At 39.6% G+C, this 18,340-nt stretch overlaps 1 protein-coding gene and 1 pseudogene across 2 annotated transcripts; both read right to left on the bottom strand.

The window, feature by feature from the left end:
• Positions 1 to 9,644: 9,644 nt before the first annotated feature.
• LOC308349606 (uncharacterized protein C2orf74) lies at positions 9,645 to 11,395 on the bottom strand (the record flags this gene model as incomplete). The annotated part of the gene is made up of 4 exons (XM_080814385.1): positions 9,645 to 9,818; positions 10,674 to 10,854; positions 10,952 to 11,074; positions 11,301 to 11,395. 4 exons carry the CDS (start codon positions 11,393 to 11,395, stop codon positions 9,645 to 9,647), a joined length of 573 nt encoding a protein of 190 aa, XP_080670511.1.
• Positions 11,396 to 14,517: 3,122 nt separating this feature from the next.
• On the bottom strand, positions 14,518 to 14,764 carry LOC308349103 (large ribosomal subunit protein eL39-like; annotated as a pseudogene). Its single transcript has one exon. The product of its transcript is annotated as a large ribosomal subunit protein eL39-like (transcript).
• Between the last annotated feature and the right edge of the window lie 3,576 nt (positions 14,765 to 18,340).

Here is an 18,340-nt window from a genome sequence, read left to right as displayed (position 1 = left end):
CCCCTCTCTTGCCCCAGCTCACACACTCTCTCTTAAATATATATATACATATATATTTTTTAAAAAAATAAAAAATATTTAAAAATATTTTTTAAACAGGACTTCCCAATTTGTTGTTGGTGTTTTGACATTATTTTTTGGTGAACAGAAGTTTTTTTTTAATAATCCAATTCATCAAATTTGTCCCTTTTGGCTTTTGGATGATGTGCCCTAATTGAGGTAGTCATTTGAAGAAAGTCCCTGGGTCACCAGCTAATTAAAGAGGAAAAGTGGAAAGTTTGATCTTAACTCTGAAAGAGAAGTACCAGTAGGCATTGAGAAAGAATTGCTCAAGTCTTCACTGAATCCATAGCTTAGAAGATGAAAACAGACTCTGAAAGCTTTACTGATCACTGAGCATCTTCAGCTGAATTTCTGGCAAACACCTCAAATTCAACAGATCTAAAATCCAGCTAATCTCTTCTCTCAAATTAGTCCCCTCTTTGGACTCTCCTATTTCTGACAGTCCCTCAGGTATCCAAACTCAGAAGTTATCCTGTTGTCCCACTCTCTTTCCTCCCATATCTCACCAAAAACTGACATTCTTTTCTTTACTCTTTCATAGTCTCCTTATGTGCTGCCACCTCCCAATTCAAGATCCTCATCCTTCAAATCCAGATTGTCACTACAGCCACCTCCATTTATCTTCTGGTTGTTACTCTTCAATAACCTAATCCTGGAGGACACATCTCATGCCTCCATCCTCTGTTTATGATGTGGAAACATAAAGCTGGATATCAACTTTTTATCCTTGGAGCTCTTATTCAACTGTAAAACCCAAACAAATTTATACATCAAATACAAAAGCACAAAACCAATAAAATGCAAATTGAAATTTAGTGCCAGATGCTGTTCTTTGACTGCTCTGCTGCTTACCCCATAGTTGTGGTACCATTGGCCTACTGGAAGTTCCAGGTGCCTGTACTATCATGGGCAGGAACGGCCAATTTCCCCACCATTTTCTTCTATTGGGACATTTACAAAATCATGGTTAGTACAGTGAGTCACCAGGAAATTAGTCTTCACTTGACATAGATGCATCATTTACATATTAATTCCTCCTCTAATCTTTTCTCATCAGTTTGCAACAAAGTAAATACAAATGCAGATAGGGGCAATGAAACCATAACACCACATACATAGCAATAAATCATTATCCATAAGTCTCAAATTTCTTAGATTAAAATTTTAAATATTCATACCCCCTTTATTCACAAGAAAAAAGAAGCAACCCAAGTGTCCATCAATGGATGAACAGATAAACAAAATGCGGTATATACATACAAATAGATTACTCAGGCTTAAAAAATTAGGGAATTCTTTATATAGTAAGAAAAAAAGAGTCTTTTCAAAAAATGGCTCTCGGAAAATAGCACAGCTACATGCAAAAGAATGAAACTGGACCGCTGTCTTACATCACACAAACACACAAACACACACGTGCGCGTGTGCACACGCATGCACACACACACAACCTCAAAATAGATTAAAGACCTAAATGTGTGACTTGAAACCATAAAACCCACAGAAGAAAATGTAGGTAATAATTTCTCTTTGTCTGTAGAAGCATTTTTCTACATATGTCTTCTTGGGCAAGAGAAGCAAAAGCAAAAATAAACTATTGGGACTACACCAAAATAAAAGCCCTTAGCACAGTGAAGGAAACCATCAACAAAACAAAAAGGCAATCTACTGAATGAGAGAAGATATTTGCAAATGATATACCCGATCAGAGGTTAATATCTAAATATATAAAGAATTTATACAACTCAACACCAAAAAACCCAAGTAATCCTACCTAAAAATGGGCAGAAGGAGTTAGGATGGTGGAGGAGTAGGGGAACCCCAAGTTTGTCTCATCCCTCAAATACAACTACATAGTTATCAAATCATTCTGAACACCGGAGAGATCAGTCGGAGGCCTGAGAAAGCAAATGCTGCAAGTGACTGTTTGGAATGTAGGAGACGTGAAAGCCTGAATCCAGTGTGAAATACCTGAGGATAAGGCAGCGGGGAGGGAGCCTGCTTAAGGAAGCTACCGCAAAGTATTACAAGCAGTGGAGTCCAAAATCGAACTTTTAAGAAGTCTACTACAGAGGTGCCTAGGTGGCTCAGTGGGCTGGGATCGAGCCCCACATGGGGCTTTCTGCTCAGCAGGGAGCCTGCTTCCCCACCCTCTCTCTGCCTGCCTCTCTGCCTACTTGTGATCCTTGTCTGTCAAATGAATAAATAAAATCTTAAAAAAAAAAAAAAAGTCTGCTACAGTGGAGAACATGCTTGGCTTAAAGATGTTCAGGGGGTGAAGCAGGACAACAACCCAGGAGTGACAGTGTGGTCTGAGGATCCCCAGGGTCACAAAAAGAATGGGTGGTACCTAAGTGTGGCACGGTTCCCAGGCACAGGAACAGGGACGCCAGCTGTAAACAGCCAGTCTAGGTGCTGGTTTTCTGCTCTGTTGCCATAACTGCGAACTGCTGCATGGTCATGTGACTGCTTTCCTGGGAGGGGGCTAGCAAAAGGCAGAAGTGTGGGGAGACCCTCTCAGGGAGGAACAGGGTGTGTCTGCACCGTGGGAGTCCCTAAAATTTGGAGTTCTGAAACTCGGTCACCTGTCTGAGGTAAAAATGCTTAGACACGGGCAGGGTGAACAGTATTCTAACGGAAAATGGGGAGACAAGAGTGAGTGACTGCTCTTCTATGAGAGCTCACTGAAGAGTGGGGGGCGCAAAGTTTCAGCTCCTGCCTAGAAGTTGGGGGGGTGTACCATATTCACCCTGTGCATCTGTGCTGCAAGAGTTCAGGGAGCACACTAGTGCCACCTGGTGGAGTCTAGCGCTGCTTACACCAAGCCCTGCCTCCCTGTGCCCTGGTGGCACATTGTAACTACAGCAAATTCACCTAAGAAATCAGATACCACCTTACAACAGTTAGAATGGCCAAAATCAACAAGACAGTAAACAATGTGTGTTGGAGAGCATGTGGAGAAAGGGAAACCCTCTTACGCTGTTGGTGGGAATGCAAGTTGGTGCATCCATTTTGGAAAACAGTGTGGAGATTTCTTAAGAAATTAAAAATAGAGCTACCTTATGACCCTGCAATTGCGCTACTGGGTATTTACCCCAAAGATACAGATGTAGTGAAAAGAAGGGCCACTTGTACCCCAATGTTCATAGCAGCAATGGCCAAAGTCGCCAAAACTGTGGAAAGAACCAAGATGCCCTTCAACAGATGAATGGATAAAGAAGATGTGGTCCATATATACAATGGAGTATTATGCTTCCATCAGAAAGGATGAATACCCAACTTTTGTATCAACATGGACGGGACTGGAAGAGATTATGCTGAGTGAAATAAGTCAAGCAGAGATACTCAATTATCATATGGTTTCACTTACTTGTGGAGCATAAGGAATAACACAGAAGGCTTTGGGAGATGGAGAGAAGTGAGTTGGGAGAAATCAGAGGGGGAGACAAACCATGAGAGACTGTGGACTCTGATAAACTGAGGGGGGTGGAGGTGGGGTGAGACTCGTGATGGGTATTAAGGAGGGCATGTATTGCATGGAGCACTGGGTGTGGTGCATAAACAATGAATTTCGGAATACTGGAAAAAAAAAAAAAGAATCAGGGCAGCAGACCCCTCCCCCTGAAGACCAAACAACTTGCTCTCACCAAGTTTACTGATCATAGAGGGCTGCAAATCTTCAGCTCCAGGGTGGGGAGGGAAATAGTATCTAGTCTCCTGTGTACTTTTATTCTTTAACCTTTTATTGTTTGTTGGGGTTTTTTTGGTTGTTATTTTTTCAATTCTTTTTAAAATTTTTTTGACTTTTAATATTTTTTAAAGATTTTTTTATTTTATTTTATTTGACAGACGGAGATCACAAGTAGGCAGAAAGGCAGGCAGAGAGAGAGGAAGGGAAGCAGGCTCCCTGTGGAGCAGAGAGCCCAATGCGGGGGAGGGGGGGGATCCCAGGAACCTGGGATTGTGACCTGAGGCTTTAACCCCCTGAGCCACCCAGGCACCTCTTAACTTTTATTTTTATAAAAGTTTATATTTTTTTAAATTTTAAATTTTAAAAATTGTTTCATTCTATTTTATTTTATTTTTATACATATATCTTTCTTTCTTTCTTTCTTATTTTGGGATTTAGTTTATTTTAACAAGCAGACCAAAACACACTGAAGATCTAGTTTTGTTTTGTTTTACTGTTGTTTTCTTTTTCTTTTCTGGACAAAATGACAAGACAGAGAAATTCACCCCAAAAGGAAGAACAGGAGGGAGTACTCATAGCCAGGGATTTAATCAATTTGGATATAAGTAAGAAGTCTAAACTAGAATTTAAAACAACAATTATAAAGATACTAGCTGGCTTGAAAAAAAGCATAGAAGACATTAGAGAATCCCTTACAAGATAAAAGAACTAAAATCTAATCAGGCAAAATTAAATGCTATAACTGAGATGCAGTCCCAAGTGGAGACCATAAAAATGAGGATGAATGAAGCAGAAGAGTGAAGCAGTGATATAGAAGAGAAATTTGGAAAATAATGAAGCTTAAAAGAAGAGGGAAAGAAAAATATTAGATCATGAAGGTAGACTTAGGGAGCTCAGCAATTCCATAAAGCAAAATAATACCCATGCAATAGGAGTCCCAGAAGAAGAGCATGAAGAAAGGGCGGGAGGTTTATTTGAACAAATTATAGCTGAGAACTTCTCTAATCTGGGGAAGGAAATAGGTTTTCAAGTCCAAGAGACACCGAGAACTCCCCCACAAAATCACTGAAAATAGGTCACTGCCATGGCGTATTATAGTGAAACTTGCAAATTACAAAGAGAAAGAGAAAATCCTGAAAGCAGCTTGGGACAAGACGTCCTTAACCTGTAAATGTAGACACAAAAGGCTGGCAGCAGATCTGTCCACAGAGACCTGGCAGGCCAGAAAGGACTGGCATGATATATTCAACATGCTAAACAGGAAAAATATGCAGCCAGAAATACTTTATCCTGCAAGGCTTTCATTCTGAAAAGAAGAGATTGTTTCTAAGACAAACAAAAACTGAAGGAATTCATGAATGCTAAGCCAGCCCTGCAAGAAATTTTAAAGATGACCCTTTGAGCATAAAGACAGACCAAAAGTAAAAAAACCAGAAATGCACAGAGACAATCTACAGGAACAGCAACTTCACAGGTAACTCAGTGGCACAAAATTCATATCTTTCAATAATTACTCTGAATGTAAATGGACTAAATGCTCCAATCAAAAGACAGGGTATCAGAGTGGATTAAAAAAAAATAAGACCCATCAATATGTTGCATACAAGAGACTCATTTTAAACCCCAAACCCGTCCAGAATGAAAGTGAGGGGGTGGAAAACCATTTTTTTTTTAAATATTTTATTTATTTGACAGACAGAGATCACAAGCAGGCAGAGAAGCAGGAGGAAGCAGGCTCCCTGCTGAGCAGAGAGCCCGATGCGGGATTCGATCCCAGGACCCTGGGATCATGACCTGAGCCGAAGGCAGAGGCTTTAACCCACTGAGCCACCCAGGTTCCCGTGGAAAACCATTTTTATTAAGCTAATGGACATCAAAGGAAAGCTGGAGTAGCCATCCTTATATCAGACAAACTAGATTTTAAACCAAAGAATGTAACAAGAGATGAAGAAGGACAGTATATCATAATAAGGGGTCTATCCAACAAGAAATCTAACATTTGTAAATATTTACGCCCTAACTTGGGAGCAGTCAAATATATAAATCAGGTAATAACAAACTTGATAATAATACAATAGTAGGGGACTTTAACATCCCATTCACAGGAATGGACAGATCATCTAAGCAGAAGATCAACAAGGAAACAAGGGCTTTGAATGACACACTGCACCAGATGGACTTAACAGATATATTTAGAGCATTTCATCCTAAAGCAGCAGAATACACATTCTTTTCAAGTGCACATAGAACATTCTCCAGAATAGATTACATACTAAGTTACAAATAAGGACTCAAGTGGTACAAAAATACTGTGATCATACCACACATACTTTCAGACCACAATGCTATAAAACTTGAAGTCTACTGTAAGAAAAAATTTGGAAGAACCACAAATATATGCAGGTTAAAAAACATCCTACTAAAGAATAAATTAGTCAACAAGGAAATTAAAGCAGAATTTAAAAACACACATGAAAGCAAATGAAAATAAAAACATGACAGTTCAAAACCTCTGGGATGCAGCAAGGGCAGTCCTAAGAAGAAAATAGAGAGCAATACAGGCCTTCCTCAAGAAGTAAGAAAAGTCTCAAATACACAACCTAACCCTACACCTAAAGGAGCTAGAAAAAGAACAGCAAATAAAGCCTAAATACAGCAGGATAAGAGAAATAATAAAGATCAGGCCAGAAATCAATGATATAGAAATAAAAGAAACCCAGGGGATCAAATCAATAAAACTAGGAGCTCGTTCTTTGAAAGAATTAGCAAGATTGGTTAACTCCTAGCCAGACTTATGAAAAAGAAAAAAGACTCAAATTAAAAAATCATTAACTGAAAGAGGGGAGACCACAACACCACCAAAGAAATATAATTATCTGAGAATATTATGAGCAATTATATGCCAACAAATTAGATAAAAATGGAAATTCCTAGAAGCATATAAACTACCAAAACTGAAATAAGAAGAAATAGAAAATCTGAACACACCAATAACCAGCAAATAAATTGAATCACTAATCAAAAACCTCCCAACAAACAATAGTCCAGGGCCAGATGGTTTCCTAGGGGGATTATACCAAAGAAGAATAAATAAATACCTATTCTGAAACTGTTCCAAAAATTAAAATGGAAGAAAAACTTCCGAAATCATTCTATGAAGCCAGCATTTCCTTGATCCCAAAGACCCCACTTAAAAAGGAGAATTACAGCCCAATATCCCTAAGGAACATGGATGCCAAAATTCTCAACAAGATACTAGCTAATAGGATCCAACAGTATATTAAAAGGATTATTCACCACAACCATTTGGGATTTATTCCTGGGCTGCAAGGGTGGTTCAACATCCACAAATCAATCAGTGTGACACCATATTGATAAAGGATAAGAACCGTATGATCCTATCAATAGATGCAGAAAAACCATTTAACAAAACATTCTTTCTTAAAACACACCACAATGTAGAGATAAAGGGAACATACCTCAGTATCATAAAAGCCATATATGAAAAGGCCATGGCAAATATCAGTCTCAATGAGGAAAAACTGAGAGCTTCTTCCCTAAGGTCAGGAACACGACAGGGATGCTCACTTTCACCACTGTTGTTCTACATAGTACCAGAAGTCTTAGCCTCATCAATCAGACAACAAAAAGAAATAACGGGAATCTGAATAGGCAAAGAAGAAGTCAAACTCTCACTCTTTGCAGATGACATGATACTCTATGTGGAAAACCCAAAGACTCCACCCCAAAATTGCTAGAACTCATAAGGAAGTCAGCAACATGGCAGGATATAAAATTAGTGCACAGAAATCAGTTGCATTTCTATACACAAACAATGACACAGAAGAAAGAGAAATTAAGGAGTTGATTCTATTTACAACCACATCCAAAACCATAAGATACCTAGGAATAAACCTAATCAAAGAGGTAAAGATCTGTACTCTAAAAACTATAGAAACTCATGAAAGAAAGTGAGGAAGACACAAAGAAATGGCAAAACATTCCATGTTCACGGATTGGAGGAATGAATATTGTTAAAATGTCTATACTGCCTAGAGTAATTTACAAATTCACTACAATCCCTATCACAGAAACAGACACATAGATGAATGGAACAGAGTAAAGAACCCAAAAATGGACCCTCAACTCTACTTCAACAAAGCAGGATAGAATATCCAATGGAAAAAAGACAGTCTCTTCAACAAATGGTGTAGAGAAAATTGGATAGCCACATGCAGAAGAATGAAACTGGACCATTTTCTTACCCCATACACAAAAATAGACTCAAAATGGATGAAAGACCTCAATGTGAGATAGGCATCCACCAAAATCTTAAGGAGAACATAGGTCTCTTTGATCTTGGCTGCAGCAACTTCTTGCTAGACATGTCTCCAACACAAGGGAAACAAAGACAAAAATGAACTACTAGGATTTCATCAAGATAAAAAACTTTTGCACAGCAAAGGAAACCATGGACAAAACCAAAAGACAACTGAGAGAATGGGAGAAGATATTTGCAAATGTCTTATCAGATAAAGGGCTAGTATCCAAAATCTATAAAGAACTTATCAAACTCAGCACCCAAAGAATAATCCAATCAAGAAATAGGCAGAAGACATGAACAGATATTTCTCCAAAGAAGACATACAAACGGCTAACAGAAGCATGACAAAATGCTTAACATCGCTAGGCATCAGGGAAATACAAATCAAAACCACAGTGAGATACTACCTCACACCAGTCAGAATGGCTAAAATTAACTAATCAGGAAATGGCAGATGTTGGCAAGGATGCAGAGAAAGGGGAACCCTCTTATACTGTTGGTGGGAATGCAAGTGGTATAGCCACTCTGGAAAATAATATGGAGATTCCTCAAAAAGTTGAAAATAGAACAACCCTACAACCCAGCAATTGCACTATTAGGTGTTTACCCCAAGGATACAAATGTAGTGATCCGAAGGGGCATGTGCATCCCAATGTTTGTAGCAGCAATGTCCACAATAGTCAAACTATGGAAAGAGCCCAGATGTCCATTGACAGATGAATGGATAAAGAAGATGTGGTGTGTGTATACACACACACACACACACACACACACACACACACACACACACACTATGGAATACTAAGCAGCCATCAAAAATGAAATCTTGCCATTTGCAACGACATTGATGGAACTAGAGGGTATTATGCTAAGTGAAATAAGTCAGTCAGAGAAGGCCAATTATCATATGATTTCACTCATATGTGGAATTTAAGAAACAAAACAGAGGATGATAGGGAAGGGAGGAAAAATAAAACAGGACAAAATCAGAGAGGGAGACAAACCGTTAAGAGACCCTTTTTCATAGGAAACAAACAGAATTGCTGGAGGGGGTTGGGTGGGAGGATGGGATAACCAGGTGTTGGACATGATGTAATGAGCACAGGGTATTATAGGCAACTGATGAATCCCTGACCTCTACCTCTGAAACTAATAAAACATTATATGTTAATTAATTGAATTTAAATTTTAAAAACCGCAAATTAAAAGAAACAGGTGTTATCTCCAAAGTTCCCCTTAAATATGATTTACCTAACAGACATCTGCACAAACACAAATAACTTTATTCACATGATAGAACAGTGTTTGAGTAGACAGTGTTTTAAGGACACTTAATACAATCAATTTCTTGAACTCAGATTTGAATTTTAAAAACACTATATTCAAGCTCTGGGTATTTTACTTACAGAACTTTGCATGTAGCCCACTTTTTTCTGCACAAAGGTAAAATACTATTTGTATGTGCTTAATTCCCCGTATTTTGCTGTTTCAACATGATCTTGTACCCCCAGTCATTTCACTGGTAGTCTAAGCTTACATTTCTTTCACTCTCAGCCTTTTTTGAGCTCATTTTCTTTCTTTATGTTCTCGAGTATAGCTTCGAGGTGTTGGGTATTCCTTCCCAAGGTCCACAACAATTACCTCCCTAGAAAATGTCACTCCTTTTAAAGGTCTTTTGGGGTTTTCAACACCTGAGGGAGTTGTACTGAGAGGTATGGGTGGTTTTTGCAAATCTTCGTCCTGCAAGAGAATGGAACAAACAGTAGAAAAGATCAATTTATGAAGGCAAGAAGTCCTGCTTTAAAAAATGTTATATTTTTAACTTAGTTTATATTTTAAATTAAATACAGAAGCATTGTTAGTGAGGAGGGTATATGCTATGGTGAGTGCTGTGAATAAAACTTTTTAAAAATAAAAATAAATAAAAGAAGCATAAAAAAAAGAAACATTGCTAGTGAGAAACAGAAGTATTGCTAAATGATACAGGAAAGCAGTGATAATCCATCATGCTCTAACTTTCATATCTCTATGGTTAGAAAAGAGTCCCCCAAGCCATCGTTATGCCTTTGGGCATGGGCCTTGTGTTGAGGGAAGATGTGAACTGTTCCTATCAGAGAGTCCCGACAGGGAGCTCAAGAAAGCCTGTTTGTGTGCTGTTGAACAGCCTGGAACCAGAACAGGGGCATGGGCTCTGGTCCTGAGCTTGGCCGCAGTGGAGGAATGACCTTGAACAAGTCATCTCATTTTCTCATTTGTAACATGAGAGGGCTGGATCTCTAGATGATCTCCAAGGATTCCGCCAGCTCTAAGATCCTAGGATTCTGAGAAAAGCAAAATGAAGGGGAATTATTAAGAACACCACAAATGTAAGTGTGAAGAATGAGCAAGTGTCTAGATCTGGCGTACATGACTGGTTTAATAACATGGATTGATGAACTAAGAAGAATGGTTTAGATGACTACAGACATTGTGCTCCTTCCAGGTACAGACTTAAGTTTCAGGCAAGACCATCTCACTGTACCTAGCCAAATAATTTACCACCTTTTCAATCAAACAAATTCTGACCTGGTCCTTGGGGGAAGATAAGGCCATCACCTCTTCACCATTTCCTTCAGCATTCTTAGGCTCTTCCTTCTCTTTTGTTTTGTCCTCCTCTTTCTCTACTATGTTCTCTTTGTTTTCTAAGGGTGGGACCACCTCTTCTTTACTCCGTCTCTGGACAAGAATGCCAGGCCTCATGGGTCCGTTCAAGTCCATGATTTGTGTTAGGACAGGCCTGGGTAATCAGCAGGATTTTTAAAAATTTATGCATGTTAGCCACCATTATCATACCCCAAAATGGCTTTCTATCACATTCTATGGTACAGACTTACTTTTCTTGGTCTCCTGAATTGTCTGTCTCTGCAGTAGCTGCATTAGTAGCTAAACAATCTTCACCTCCATTAGCATTTGTACAAGGACTTTTTTCTGTATCTTCATCGCTCTTGGTTTGGAAACTGAAAACGAATAAGCAAAAAATTCAGAAAAAGAAGAATGCTCTTGATTTACTTGGCATGGAATTTCATTTTTAAACAGGAAATTAGAATTTCTAAAATTCTGAAATGGAAAAAGTAAATAGCTATAGCATTATTTGTTCTATTTTAAGTTGATTTATATTATTTCTAGATATATTTGCTAGTGTGACTTGAAATCTGATCCCAATTTATCAGCATGGATTTATACCATTTATATAAAAAAACCACCAATAAAAGGAGGATGCAAATGAAGCAAATTAGAAGGAGGATGAAGAAAGTGATTGCTGTGGTTTCAAAGCTCATAGGGTTAGCTAGAAGACTCGTCCACTCTCACAATCACAGATGGCACATATATTCTTTTCCAGCTTAGTTTGAATGTAGTTCTCTTGTTCCTTAAGTTTTCTAGAAACAGAAGAATAAAAGGCTATTTTCACTGTTGTTCTTTTATCAGCTTCATAAAAGATGCTGTGTTTGTTTCGATGAAGTTGACTCACACTGGCTAATTTCTCTCCATAAATGTGGTGGGGGCTGAGGTGGTTAGAGGGGAGACTGAGCTGGGACACGAGTGATCACTCAGCTCACCTCCCCTCACCCCAGAAACTATCAGAATCCAGAGGAGAGGAATTGGAGCAGCTGGACCCAAACCCAGCTCCCCATTCTTCTCTCTTCAGTGACATCATAGAATTATGGAATGGTTTGGTTAGACGGACCATAGTGTCAGCACAACCCTGCCCGTCAGCTGGAGTAGAACTAAGAAACTCTCCTCTGGGCTGCCATCTCACTGTCCTCTCCTCTCAGAGGGCTGGGGTGGAGGCCATGGGGCACCATCCTGGCACTCTTGGACAAGGATTTTCTTCCTGTTCTCCAAACACCAGCTTTCCTTTCTTAACCCAAGCATTTCTTTACTGCTTCTTTCACAGACAATGAACAATCAGTCTCACTTCCTTCTTATAAAATCCCTCTCTATAATAATCAACTTACCTGCTAACGGATGCTCTCGAAATTAAATAGCCCATATCCTTCTAATACCACATCACTGGACCCACTTCCTGGACAAATAAGCAAACTGGCAGTTCTAGAAGCCATGGCTGAAGAAGCAGGAACAGAGCAAGATGATCAAGGTCAAAACATCCCCACCCCCCAACCTAATTTCAGGTGAGTGAGTGATGCTTATGACAAGAAGAGGGAGGGAAGAGCTAGGATTTTCTGAGAAGCAAAGAAAGGTACAAAAGAATATGACAGCTGCTTTCAATCACATCTAAAAAATTGGAAAAAGAGTTCTAGGTGTCTCTGGGCTGTAGTAACACTGGCTCTCCTTCAAAAGGGCAAGGACTATATGGCTTTTTTATCTTTGAATACTCCACCAATTCAGGATCTGCAAATCCCATAAATGTTGAAAGGATGGTGTGTGTAGCAGGTGTGGTGTGTATGTGTGTGGCATGTGTGATAGCACACCTGGAGCTTGCTGGAGGGCTCAGGCCATGCCTGATTTTTTAGAACATGTGAACATCTGAGCCACTCCTAGCAGAGTGAGATTTCACAGATGCCTCCTTCAGCAAGGCGCCCAGATGAAGACTCAGAGTCCATCTCACTCTCCTTACTCTACACTGCTGCCAGACTGAGATTTTAAGAGTCCAAATCTTCCCAACATCTCATGTACACGTAAAGGATTTTTCTGGGAGATGGGAATGTTTTAGATCTACTGTTGGTTACACAAGGTCTAGACATATATAAAAGCCCATTAAACTGTATCCTTAAGATTAGTGTCCCTTGTGTCATCTACTGTGTGGATATTATACTGAAAAGAAAGGGAAAAGGAGCCCCATCCCCACCCTGAATTTAAATATCTGCTAGGAGTAGTGCTGGACTGGAGGGCACCGCTGCTATTTGGTCCTATCTCCAAGGCTATTTATCAGATATAGTTTGAGACCAGAGAGATTTAGCAACAAGGAAGGACTGACAAGATTATCATAAGGGCTTTCCTTTACTGAATGTGACTTGGGAATCAATACCTTAAAATTTTAATTCCTTAAATTCTTCAAAGAATTTCTTAAATTCCTAAAGAAAATTTCTTAAATATCTTAAATTCTTAAATCAAATATCTTAAATCAATATCTTAAATATATATATATGAGTGTGTGTGTGTGTTTATTTTTTTATTTATTTCTGAAAAGTGGAAGGCTATCCAAATTTGGTCCTTAAATCACATTTTAAGTGCCCTGGACTGTAAGTCTGTGATGCCATGATATTCAAAGATGGGTTCCAGAGCCTAACAAAGTACACTTGGCATGCAGGTATGTGTTCAAAAATTATACATGGTGGGAAATTACAACCAATTCTATAGAAATTAAAAATATCCTGAGTACTATGAACAGTAGTATGCTGACAAATTGAGTAATTCAGATGAAATGTAAAATTTCTAGAAACACAAAACCTATCAAGACAGAATTATGAAGATATAGGAAATCTGACTAGAATTATAAGGAGGAGATTAAATCAATAATGAAAACCTCCAAACAAAAAAAAGTCCTGGACCAGATGGTTTCACTGAGGAATTCTATTGAACATTTACAGAAGAACCAACCAATCTTCTCAAACTGTTCCAAACAACTGAAGAAAAGGGAACATTTCATAACTCATTTTATGAGGCCAGCATTACCCTGATACCAAAGCCAAAGACACTACATAAAAAAGAAACCTAGAAGACTGATCTCCCTTATGAATACTGAGGCAAAAATCCTCAACAAAGTACTAGCAAACTGAATTTAGCAGCATATTAAAAGGATTATATACCATAACAAAGTGGAATTTATTCCACAAATGCAAGGATGGCTCAACATACAAAAATCAGTGTAATATGCCACATTAACAGAATGAAGAGAAAAATACATGATCATCTCAACTGATTCAGGAAAGGCATTTGACATAATATCCTTCTCATGATGAAAAACACCAAATAAACTAGGAATAGAAGGAAACTACCCCAACATAATAAAGGCCATATATAGAAACCCCACAGCTTACATCATACTCAGTCATGAGAAAGTATTTGCAAATCACATATCTGATAATGGATTAATATCCAGAATAAATAAAGAACTCCTACAATTCAACAACAAAAAACAACCCAATTAAAAAATGGGCAATGCACAGACATTTCTCCAAAGAAGATATGCAAATGGATAATAAGCACATAAAAAGATGCTCATCATCACTAACAATTAAGGAGCAAACCAAAACTACAATGAGGTAACCACTACATACCCATTAATAAAGCCATTATTTTATTATTTATTTATTTATATATTTTTTAGAGTTGAAAGGTTTCACATTTATTACTGAACCAACCTACTGGTACAAAGGCATAGTAACAGAAAAATCATTTCCCTGATATAACATGTCTATTGGTCCCGTAGGAAGGATGTTTACAGAGTGACAGGATAGAACATATGATCTGCACGCAGCTTAATTAAATATGTGGTGCCAACTAGGTGTGTCATCTCATGATGTGTGACACCTTCTAGACCCAGCTGGGTTTTCCTCCAGTATCTCCTCTTGGAGTTGTACCTGATTTTATCACCAGTTTTCACCCGAGTCCACTGGGGAATGGGACGATTCTGCTTGTTTCTTGGCTAGGAATCACTTGATCCTGAAAGTCTTGTGAGAAGACATGGTGAGAAAAAGTCAGCCACACATAGCAGGATGTAGCAAAAAAGCATGCCATTATATAGGGGGGGAAAAAAAGAAAAACAAAAAAGAAAACAAGTATTAGAATGTGGAGAAACTGGAATCCTTGTGTATCGTTGGTGAGAATGTAAAATGGTGCAGCCAGTCTAGAAAAGAGTATAGAGGTTCCTCAGAAAACTGAAAACAGAGCTTCCCTATGACCCAGCAACTGCACTACTGGGTGTTTACCCCAAAGATGCAAATGTGGTGATCTGAAGGGGTACCAGCAACCCAATGTTTACAGCAGCAAAAAACTATGGAAAGAGCCCAGATGCCCATCAACAGATGAATGGATAAAGAAGATGTGGTGTACACACACGCACACATGATGGAATATTACATAGTCATCAAAAATGAAATCTTGGCATTTGCAATGATGTGGATGGAACTAGAGGGTGTTATGATAAGTGAAATAAGTCAATCAAAGACAATTATCATATAATTTCACTGATATGTAGAATTTAAGAAACAAGGCAGAGAATCATAGGAGAAGGGGAGAGGAAAAAATGAAACAAGATGAAACCAAAGCGGGACACAAATCATAAGAGACTCTTTAACCCACTGAGCCACGCAGGCGCCCATAAGAGACTCTTAATCTTAAGAAACAAACTGAGGATTCCTGGAGGGGAGGGGGATAGGGGCATGAGGTAACTGGGTGATGGACTTTGGGGAGGGTGTGTGTTATAATGAGCACTGGGTATTATATAAGACTGATGAATCATAGACCTGCACCCCTGAAACAAATAAATATTATATGCCAATTAACTGAATTTAAATTTAAAATATTTTTAAAAATTAAATATTGAGTTCTCTATGATCTAGTAATTTCAGTTCTGGGTATATACACAAGAGAAGTGAAGCAGCAACTGGAACAGATGTTTGTACACCCATGTTCAAAGTAGCACTATTCATGATAGCCAAAAGGTAGAAACAACCCAAGTTGGGATATATTATTCAGCTTTAAAAAGGAATGAAATTCTGATACATTACACACAGATGAACCTGGAACGCATGATGCTAAGCAAAGGAAACATATTGATGATTCCCTTCTAGCAAGTATCTGCAATAGTTGAACTCAGAGACACAGAAAGTAGTCATGATTACCAGGTGCTAGGGTGAGGGGGGAAATAGTGAGCAATTGTTTAATGGGTACAGTTTCAGTTTGGGAAGATGGAAAATTCTGGAGATAGATGCTGGTGATGGCTGCACCACAATGTAAATGCACTTAAGTCACTGGACAGCACAGTTAAAAATGGTGAAAATGGTCAATTTTGTATCGTATATATTTTATCATAATTTAAAACGATTACCTGCAGAACAGAGGAAAGGGAACCCTTCTGTAGTGGCCTGGTGTGTGGCAGGCACTGGAAAACGAATACCACCAGCACACAGAAATCTTGTTTCTCTCCATCCTCTTGCAGTTTGTTTCCCCACGGTGAATGCCCCAGCCTGCTTCCGCCCTCTCGCTCCCCCGACCTCCCCACTCCTGGACACCTCTTCCACGAGGCCATCACCAGCCACTAGGCTTCCTTCCTTCTTGCTTTCTCTAAGCTGTCATTTCAGCCCAATGACACACCATGTCACCTCCCTGCATCACATGCCCTGCCCAGCTCCAGCTGCAGGCCAGCGGGCGACTGGTGGGGCCTCCCACATTCTCTGTCATCTCCCACCTCTCGTCCCATTTATTCCTTGACCTCAGGCTCCCAGAACCCTAAACATTATCCCTCCTGATATCAAAACCTGCTTTCTAACCCTTCGAACCAAGAATGCCTGACTGAAACTTGAAGTTTTTCCACTCTCAAGGATATTTGTATCTTAACAAGAGCTAAAAGCAAAAGAAAGACAGGGCGGAAAGGCAGGCATCAGCCAGCAGATGGGGAGTTCCCTTTGGAACGAGGAGGACTTTCCTAGTGCTCCTCACATCTGCCACATGGAGGTTAGATAGCAACTCCTCTCAAGACGAGCAGTTCTGCCCTGTCCCCTACTCCTGCTCTCAGGCCCCTTTGGGGTAGTAGCCAAAGGGTGGGCACTCCTGGTGGCAGGGGCTATGGCAACTGTGGTCCAGATGGGCACAGGGTACACGTGAATCCCCAACCACCTCCCTACAGCCTCGATCCATGCAATCTGGTGATGATTCCTGAATTGCAGGATCAAGACAAGGACATTCAGAGGACTCACGTATCATAGCTGCCTGAATGTGAGAACCAGGGGAGCACACAGGACCCAGGCCTGGCCAGTCAGAACAGTCCACAGTTCCCAGGAGTCAACATATGATCTAATCAGCTCAGTCAATAAGTTAAGTATCTTAACTCAATGTTAAGATACTTGCAGAAACTACCAGCAAAGAAGAGAGCCGGGTTGAGAGATACAGAGAGAGACAAATTACAAATGACTCTCCTCAATCTAACTGTGCTTGAAATCTTGATTTTTTTCACTGTGGACTGGAAGCTGTAAGTTGTATGAACTGATGCCTTTCCTTTCTGGCTTAAGTTGGTTTGAGGGAGGTTTATGTCTCCTGCAATCCACGACTGCTGACCAACACACTCTGTAACCAACATCATACTGCCTCCCTTTCTGAGTCCTTGATTTCTAAAATGAGATTCCTCAATTCTTCACATAAGAGACATTGCTCCTGTCCACCAAGTCCTGATCTTGTTGGACATTAAATAGGTTCCCTCTAGCCTCCAATGACAAGTAAAATGAAATGAAGGCGTTTTTTTCCTTTCACCATATGCGTGTAGCTGTTTCCCCTACCATAACTGGTAGAGCGGCATGGAGGTCTTATTTTAAATTTTAGAAGGCCATGTGGAAAATACTGGCACTTGTCAGTGTGAAGCTGTGGTATTGCACAGAGCTCCTGGATTGAAATAGTTTTTCTTCCATAACAATGGCTAAGACCTGTCAATTTTTACTAGAGGAAGGAAGGGAAAAAATGATATTAAACACCAAGATAAATAGCTACTATTTTAGTACATATACTTTCCACATAAGAGAAGACTATTCTGCTGAAAGGCCTTCATTATTTATGATCTGCAGTTAGCCTTTTCATGCAGAAGCTATTTAAAACCTCACAAAGTTAGGGCGCCAGGGTGGCTCAGTCGGTTAAGTTTACAACTCCTGGTTTTGGTTCAGGTCATGATCGCAGGGTTGTGAGATGGAGCCCTGTGTCTGCACTCAGCAGGGAGTCAGCTTGGGACTCTCTCTCCCTCTCCCTCTGCCCCTCCTCCCGCTCTGTCTCTCAAATAAATAAATTAAAAAAAAAAATAAAACCTCACAAAGTCACTACAGCTTGATAAGGCTTTTGGGCAATCCATTCATCACCCAGTTGTTTCTCCTGTAATAAGTAACACTGAGCTATACAACAGGAAACACGGCCCTTGGCAGGGGTGATGCTACCAGGTGAGCACTTCTCTCACAAAGGAAATGGGCACCAATACCCAAATGCCACAGTTCAGCAGAGGAGTCTCAAATTCACTACAAAAGATTTAGCAAAACGTTATGGCTAATATACATTCACCTAGA

Source organism: Martes martes (genome assembly GCF_963455335.1).
Source record: "Martes martes genome assembly, chromosome: 9".
In the NCBI taxonomy this organism is placed as follows: domain Eukaryota; kingdom Metazoa; phylum Chordata; class Mammalia; order Carnivora; family Mustelidae; genus Martes; species Martes martes.
The sequence above is the reverse complement of the archived record's forward strand: the minus strand, read 5'-3'. Positions and strand labels throughout refer to the sequence as shown.